Source organism: Oncorhynchus kisutch, linkage group LG8, assembly GCF_002021735.2.
Source record: "Oncorhynchus kisutch isolate 150728-3 linkage group LG8, Okis_V2, whole genome shotgun sequence".
Lineage (NCBI taxonomy): Eukaryota > Metazoa > Chordata > Actinopteri > Salmoniformes > Salmonidae > Oncorhynchus > Oncorhynchus kisutch.
Genome location: NC_034181.2, coordinates 37439351 through 37447342, shown reverse-complemented (window position 1 = coordinate 37447342; position 7992 = coordinate 37439351). Strand labels below are relative to the sequence as shown.

The 7992-nt window shown below is 41.9% G+C and overlaps 1 protein-coding gene across 2 annotated transcripts; it reads right to left on the bottom strand.

The window, feature by feature from the left end:
* Positions 1 to 4310: 4310 nt before the first annotated feature.
* On the bottom strand, positions 4311 to 7441 carry LOC109895080 (zinc finger and BTB domain-containing protein 26-like). Of its 2 annotated transcripts, XM_020488727.2 has the most exons (3): positions 7298 to 7441; positions 6081 to 6248; positions 4311 to 5886 (listed from the first exon to the last, which is right to left on the bottom strand). In XM_020488727.2, the coding sequence occupies exons 2-3, from the start codon at positions 6219 to 6221 to the stop codon at positions 4660 to 4662; spliced, it is 1368 nt and encodes a 455-aa protein (XP_020344316.1). In that variant the 5' UTR covers positions 6222 to 6248; positions 7298 to 7441; the 3' UTR covers positions 4311 to 4659. The 2 variants fall into 2 exon arrangements, with proteins under 2 accessions (XP_020344316.1, XP_031686127.1); XM_031830267.1 differs by lacking the exon at positions 7298 to 7441 and having other exon boundaries at positions 6081 to 6569.
* Between the last annotated feature and the right edge of the window lie 551 nt (positions 7442 to 7992).

The following is a 7992-nucleotide window of genomic DNA, read 5'->3' as shown; positions in this document are numbered from 1 at the left end:
ACAGAAAGTTGTAGGTAAAACCAGTCTATTAATGTCAAATAATGTCAGTACACCCTCAAAACACTAGTTTATTATGGATTGTTTCATTATGAAGTATAGCCTACTATTTATAGCAGTATTTAGCTGCAATTTAGCTGTTATCTATGAACCTTTTATAAACATTACACATCAAATAGCCTAACAATGAGGAAAAATCTTCAGCTTGAGGATGAATGTTGCCACTATTTATTGTTGATATCAGGTTGTGTCTGGCCTACACAAATGGACTGCAATCAAGGTCAATGAAATGAAATCCCAACTTGAGAGACTCTGCTGATCTTCCGAAGTCCCCCTGAGACATTGTGCCTTATATGTCCATTGTGCTGCACACAATTTAAACTTAGTCTTGAATGATGCATGCCAATATATGCCAGATATAAAGCACTGTTGATATTGCAACCACAACTCAAACACCGGTTCACCAGTATGAATAACATCGTAAACCGCGTTTTTTTGTTTGAGCCCTCAGGAACTGTTGTCCGCTAAATATAATCATCTATTTGCATCTGCCAATTTATTGGCTGTCCAGTATCCAGACGACCTGTTCTCAGAGCTTCCTATACAGTTATCTTTAAGTAACGTGTTGAGGCCGGATATTTTGTAGAATGAAAGGCTCAATTAAAGATGTTGCAGAACTGCTGAATATGATATTTTAATCACCACTCCCTTCTGCTCAATTTCTCTGGTGTTGCTATGGCTTTCAACCTGTTTTTACCATCCATGCAAGTCGCTAATGCGCAGAGAACGTTTTCTAAACTCAAACTCATAATGAACTACCTAAGAACGAAGCACTAGGTTCTCCGTCTGATATGAGCTTTTGATCACCCGAGTAAGCTCCACTCACTGCACTGGCGCAGTCGTAGCCTTGACCACGGCATTTGTTCACCGATATCACCTTACTTTCAATCAGTTCGATTACTTATCTTTTAATACCTGGAGCACTTTGATCAGTCACATTCTTGAAGCCCTGTTCCCAGAGCTTCCTATACAGTTATCTTTAACTGCGCCAGTGCAGTGAGTGGAGCTTACTCGGGTGATCAAAAGCTCATATCAGACGGAGAGCCTAGTGCTTCGTTCTTAGGTAGTTCATTTTGAGTTTGAGTTTAGAAAACGTATATATATATAGACATCGATGACAGGCACATAGAGCTTGTGCAGTAAGTGTAGGTGAACCAAGAGTTAGGATTGCGACTGGCTACACAGTGGCACTGCAGAGCGTCAGCCAAGCAGGACCTGTCTGCCTGAGTGATTGGGCTAGGATCGGGAAGATATGCCAGTTGCCCCATAAACCATGCATCTATGCACAAACGGGTTCCAGATTCACATACAAAACTCTGTGCAGGCATGCTCAGAATTGTACATCTTTGCCATGACTGGTGATGTGTTTAATGTCTCAGAAATCCCATCAACATGGTATAATAAGATGGGCAGCTGGAAGCCTGTAGGTTATTTGTAATCACTGGTCAAGTAATCAATGAAACCAGAGATATGTGTTACAGAGTGTGTTACAGAGTGAATACATCTATTCATAATGCATGGTATGAAGTACAATAGGGATATTGCTATCTAAATGGAGCAGAGAAAAATAAGTGTCAACATTATGAGTCCATTCATTTACTACATTATAATAACCCTGATGCTGTGGCATTGGCGGTGGTCTAAATCATGTTCCAATGACAGTACTGTAACCCCAGTGATACACCCACAACAATGGCCAGCTAGAGTTCAGAGGGTTTAAATGACAACTCGTCATGCTGTGTGATGACATGGTATACAATGGCTCCATCTACTGTAGAAAGCGAGCTAATGCTTTTGAGGTTTAAGGCTGACTTGATTTGTTCCATTGTGCTGAAAAACATATACCAGTATTTACATGGTGGTGACATTGGCTGGTACAGTGTTATTACAGTATAGATACACATAGTTACATAGTACTTAAAACTATTCCTATTTGGACTTTGTAGGCTATCAATTAGACTAGCAAATAAACTTAAATTGACAGTTGGCCCAAACAGGCCACACTAAGTAGTAATGTGTGCACACACTGTAATTATCCTGTACCTGCCAATGTAAAAACATAGAAAATAGATCAGCTTTTAGTGTCACTTAAAATGCGTTATAAATATAATATATATCATTTCAGCCAGTAGTTTTGAAAGTAGTGTGTTCAGTAATTGTGTTCAACGTCATCCATTTGTTATGATATGTTACCTCCTGCAATTCGTACGATATGTTATGAATTCCAATTCGTACAATATTCATTACACATTTGTAAGTGCTTAAGATCCCGTTGATTCTCTTTTAAAGTAAAGTGGGGACTTATTGTTTTCCTGTTGGGAATCTGATCCTCTGATACTGTGTGTCACAGTAGGACCACAACATACTCATTATCCTCACCCACATGTCATGTCCTTATACAATATTCAAGCATACAATGCCGTTCAAAAGTTTGGGGTCACTTAGAAAAGTCCTTGTTTTTAATGAAAACATTTAATTAAATTAATTGCAAAATGAATAGGAAATATAGTCAAGACGTTGACAAGGTTATAAATAATGATTTTTAATTGAAATAATAGTGTCCTTCAAACTTTGCTTTCGTCAAAGAATCCTCCATTTGCAGCAATTACAGCCTTGCAGACCTTTGGCAATCTAGTTGTCAATTTGTTGAGGTAATCTGAAGAGATTTCACCCCATGCTTCCTGAAGCATCTCCCACAAGTTGGATTGGCTTGATGGGCACTTCTTACGTACTATAACGGTCAAGCTGGTCCCACAACAGCTCAATAGGGTTGAGATCCGGTGACTGTGCTGGCCACTCCATTATAGACAGAATACCAGCTGACTGCTTCTTCCCTAAATAGTTATTGCATAGTTTTGAACTGTGCTTTGGGTCATTGTCCTGTTGTAGGAAGAAATTGTCTCCAATTAAGCACCATCCACAGGGTATGGCATGGCGTTGCAAAATGGAATGATGGCCTTCCTTCTTCAAGATCGCTTTTACCCTGTACAAATCCCCCACTTTTACCACCACCAAAGCACCACCAGACCATCACATTGCCTCCATCATGCTTGACCAATGGCGTCAAAAAAAAGAAAGTCCTTTGTTTCTGGCCATTTTGAGCCTGTAATCGAACCCACAAATGCTGATGCTCCAGGTACTCAACTAGTCTAAAGAAGGCCAGTTTTATTGCTTCCTTAAGCATGACAACAGTTTTTGGCTGTGCAAACATAATTGCAAAAGGGTTTCTAATTATCAATTAGCCTTTTAAAATGATACATTTGGATTAGATAACACAGGAGTGATGGTTGATGATAATGGGCCTCTGTACACCTATGTACAGTTGAAGTCAGAAGTTTACATACACTTAGGTTGGAGTCATTAAAACGTTTTATTCAACCACTCCATACATTTCTTGTTAACAAACTATAGTTTTGGCAAGTCGGTTAGGACATCTACTTTGTGCATGACACAAGTAATTTTTCCAACAATTGTTTACAGACAGATTATTTCAATTAGTCACTGTATCTATCACAATTCCAGTGGGTCAGACGTTTACAGACGCTAAGTTGACTGTGCCTTTAAACAGCTTGAAAAATTCCAGAAAATGATGTCATGGCTTTAGAAGCTTCTGATAGGCTAATTAACATAATTTGAGTCAATTGGAGGTGTACCTGTGGATGTATTTCAAGGCCTACTGTCAAACTCAGTGCATCTTTGCTTGACATCATGGGAAAATCTAAAGAAATCAGCCAAGACCTCCACAAGTCTGGTTCATTCTTGGGAGCAATTTCCAAACGCCTGAAGGTACCACGTTCATCTGTACAAACAATAGTATGACTATTGGGACCGCGCAGCCATCATACCGCTCAGAAAGGAAATGTGTTCTGTCTCCTAGAGATGAACGTACTTTGGTGTGAGAAGTGCAAACCAATCCCAGAACAACAGCAAAGGACCTTGTGAAGATGCTGGAGGAAACGGGGACAAAAGTATCTGTGTCCACAGTAAAATGAGTCCTATATCAACATAACTTGACAGGCCGCTCAGCAAGGAAGAAGCCACTGCTCCAAATCCACCATAAAAACAGGGACTTATACTAGGATTAAATATCAGGAATTGTGAAACACTGATTTGAAATGTATTTGGCTAAGGTGTATTTAAACTTCCAACTTCAACTGTAGATATTCCATTAAATATCTGCCGTTTCCAGCTACAATAGTAATTTACAACATTAACAATGTCTACACTGTATTTCTGATCAATTTGATGTTATTTTAATGGACAATTTTTTTTTTGCTTTTCTTTCAAAAACAAGGACATATCTAAGTGACCCCAAACTTTTGAACAGTAGTGTTTATCGTCTACCCCATTTCCAAAAGAGGCATCATTGACAATAAAAACACATGTTCTACAGACACACTATCATCACTTTGGTTCTACTGTAGGCTTCCTTAGCCAAAACAATACTCATGAGGACAAATCATTTCAGTTCATATTTTTGGTACTCATTTTACAGTAACTCTTCTTCTTGTATTCAGTGTTATACCTTCAAGTACCTTACAGTGTGGTTTACAATTCAGCTAACATTACTACGCAGCTATTGATTTGTGAAGCGATACAGTGCTACAGAGAGTCACCCACAAGAACTGGCTTATTGTCCATGCTATTGTCCATGCTACAGTCCTGCAGACGCCCATACTCAAAGTCCAGAATCCCGTTGTGTAGTTGGCTCCTCTCGTTGGCGTTGTCAAAGCTGTTCTTGCCATGGATTTGTTTGAGGTGTTTGCGGAGCACGGGCTTGTGTGCAAACACCATGTCGCAGTAGTTACAGCGATGGGGCTTGTCTCCGCTGTGTAAGTTTAGGTGGTCCAGGAGAGAGCATTTCTGAGTGAAGGTCTTGCCACAGATCTTGCATTGGAAGGGCTTGATGCCAGCGTGGACCCGCATGTGACGGTGCAGGTTACCCTTCTGGGTGAACATCTTGCCACACAGCAGGCACATGAACAGCTTGTGCATCTTGAGGTGGTTGGCGTAGTTCTCTAACTGGCGGAACACGCGGGCACACTTTGGGCACTGGTGGTACCACTGAAGGGATTTGTCTGAGTTTCGTAGGTGCCCCCCCAGATTGGGTCTCCCTGTGGCTGAGGTGGGTAGTGGAAGGGGGCTGAGTGGGTATCCTGGCATGGGTGGCATGGTCATTTCGCTAGCCCGGGTGTCCACTGTGGAGTTGATGAGGGAGTGCTGGGGCTCGGGGGAGTGTTTCGACAATGGGGGACTGGTCGGGAAGCGCACTGCGGTGGAGGTAGAGGGGCGTTCAGACATCTCAGACACCCGCTCACACACGGACTCCACCTTTACGATGGTGATGGGGCTCTCCTCGCCCTCACTCCTGTCTCGCTTCTGCCTCTGGGGAGGGGTCATCAGCTGAATTGTCACATCATCATCATCGTCTTCATCATCCTCTTCCACCTCACAATGCACTACCTGTGCTTGGGGCAGCTCCTGTAGTCTCTGGGCATGAGAGGCTCTGAGAGTCTCTCCATCTTCTTCCTCCTCCCGAGGCTGCTGTTTCACCTGGCAGGGTCGCGGCTGGATGAACTTCTTGAGAGCCTGGGTGCACTGCTCCACTACGTGGCCCATCTGGAGGAAGCTGGCCACAGTTAGGTAGTTGACCAGCTCTATCTCAGGCAGCTCCAGGGTTCCCGTGTAGCAGGACAGGAGCAGCTGATGGCCTACCTCCGCCTCCTGGATCATGGAGATCTGGACCTCCCTCGTGGATGAGTCCTGCAGAAAGAACTGGTCCCGGAGGAAGGGAGATCCAGCTGCCAACACCACCTTGTGACCTGGGACCTAATTATAATATTGATAGAAAAACGTTATTTGTATAGCACAATTCATACAGAGACTGCAACTCAAGGTCATGTGCATAATACAATAATAACCAAAATAGATTAAATAGATTTTTTTTAAACATGGTAAACAGTAAAAGCAGCATAGAATGCTTAAAAAGTGCAAAAACACTTGATTGATTGATGGATACGCACCTCCAGGTCATTGATGCGCACAGTGACGTCACAGAATCTGGTCTGGTGGCGGAGCAGGTTCATCTTCTGCAGCATGGAGTCTCCGAAGGTTCCGAAGTGGAACTGGAGGATCACCTGGTTCTGCTGCTGGGCCATGGACATGGTGGCTTACTGCAGCTGCCTGCAGGCCTGGTGGAAGAGAGCAGATACAATGGCAATACATTTGATAACAGGTATATGGAAGATGCTGCAGTTTAAATGCATTTTATGACTTGTCATAAGCATTTGACCCCCTTATATGGTATTATTATCTGAATGATCCTGACTTAATAACAGCCAGTTTGAGACAGTTGAATATGTCATAAATGCTCATAAGACATTATAAAGGCTCAATGCATGAGGAGTACAACTTTTATTTGGAGCAATGCAGTATCATGTGAAGAAGTGCACAATTACTCAAAACTCATAGTCAAATCAAATCAAATTTATTTATAAAATCCTTCTTACATCAGCTGATATCTCAAAGTGATATCTCAAAGTGCTGTACAGAAATCCAGCCTAAAACCCCAACAGCAAGCAATGCAGGTGTAACAGCAAGGTGCCTAGGAAAAACTCCCTAGAGAGGCCAGAACATAGGAAGAAACCTAGAGAGGAACCAGGCTATGAGGTGTGGCCAGTCCTCTTCTGGCTGTGCCAGGTGGAGACTATAACAGAACATGGCCAAGATGTTGACCAGCAGGGTCAAATAATAATAATCACGGTGGTTGTCGAGGGTGCAATAAAGCAGTCCCAAACTTGACAAAATAAATATGAGCTCATGACATAACATATTACAAGATAGATAATTGAACAATAATGCTGTAATTATAAGAGATCAATATGAAAAATCCAACATAGCAGGTACTAAAACAATATCAACATCTCCAATCTCGCGTGGTAATATGAGGATTGTTATTAGGCTGCCGTGGAGAGGATACATAGCCTGGTTAACGCGCGACCCTTCGATGTTTGATGAACATTAACAAAAAATGTTAGTCCCTTTGGAGTAAAATCTAACAAACACAGTAAAACGTAATTCATTGTTTAGAGAAACGACCTAACAAAATCAAATGTCTAGTTGGTGTTCATTTCTTCAAGAGAATCTGGATGCTGCTCTAAAACAGTGGCCATATTTCACCAGTTTGCCGAATGTAAAGACAACGGCATTACAACATTTCAGCGCTAGAGAAAATATTCACCTATCGTCTATTGCCAATAGGAAAATCCCTCCACGAAATCTGGCTTTCTCCTGGTAAAACCGATTTAGATGGATCTACTTTTCAATATAGAATCGTCTTCAAAAACAGTGCGGAAGAGTAGGGAGGGGCTCCACTCTCTCAACTAGAGCGGTCGAGAGAGGGATGCCTTTTTAAAGCGGTAGAGAGCCATTACAGCTAGGGGTCAGACTAACGGTGAGTGAGTGGTCCCACGGACCTAAAGCTGTATCATAGTCCACATACGATGATGCCGGATAGTCCGACGTCCCATTGCGACATAGCCTCGCGGCTCTGAGAAGGGACGCACTGCCTGACTCACCTCCTCACCAAAATTGAAAACCAACGCGTCTCCGGTATCCCACCCAGCAAACTGTCGTTAAAAATAACGTTGAAAATACGATTTTGCCCGACGGTTAATATACCTTCGGTTTTGGTTGAAAGTGAAAGTTGAAAAGACGTATTTTTTCATGTCGAAAATACGTATGTTTTATGTCGTTGAAAAGACACCTATAAAAATACTTCCTTCGACGGCCGTGAAAGTTGAAAATATATATTTTTTAGGGCTTGTTTGAAAGACTTGCAAAGAGCCTATACACATGGACGCAGTAACCCAAAAAATTGTCTAATTATTTTCCATTAACAATCACACTACTCATTAAATGACATTTCTAAAAACT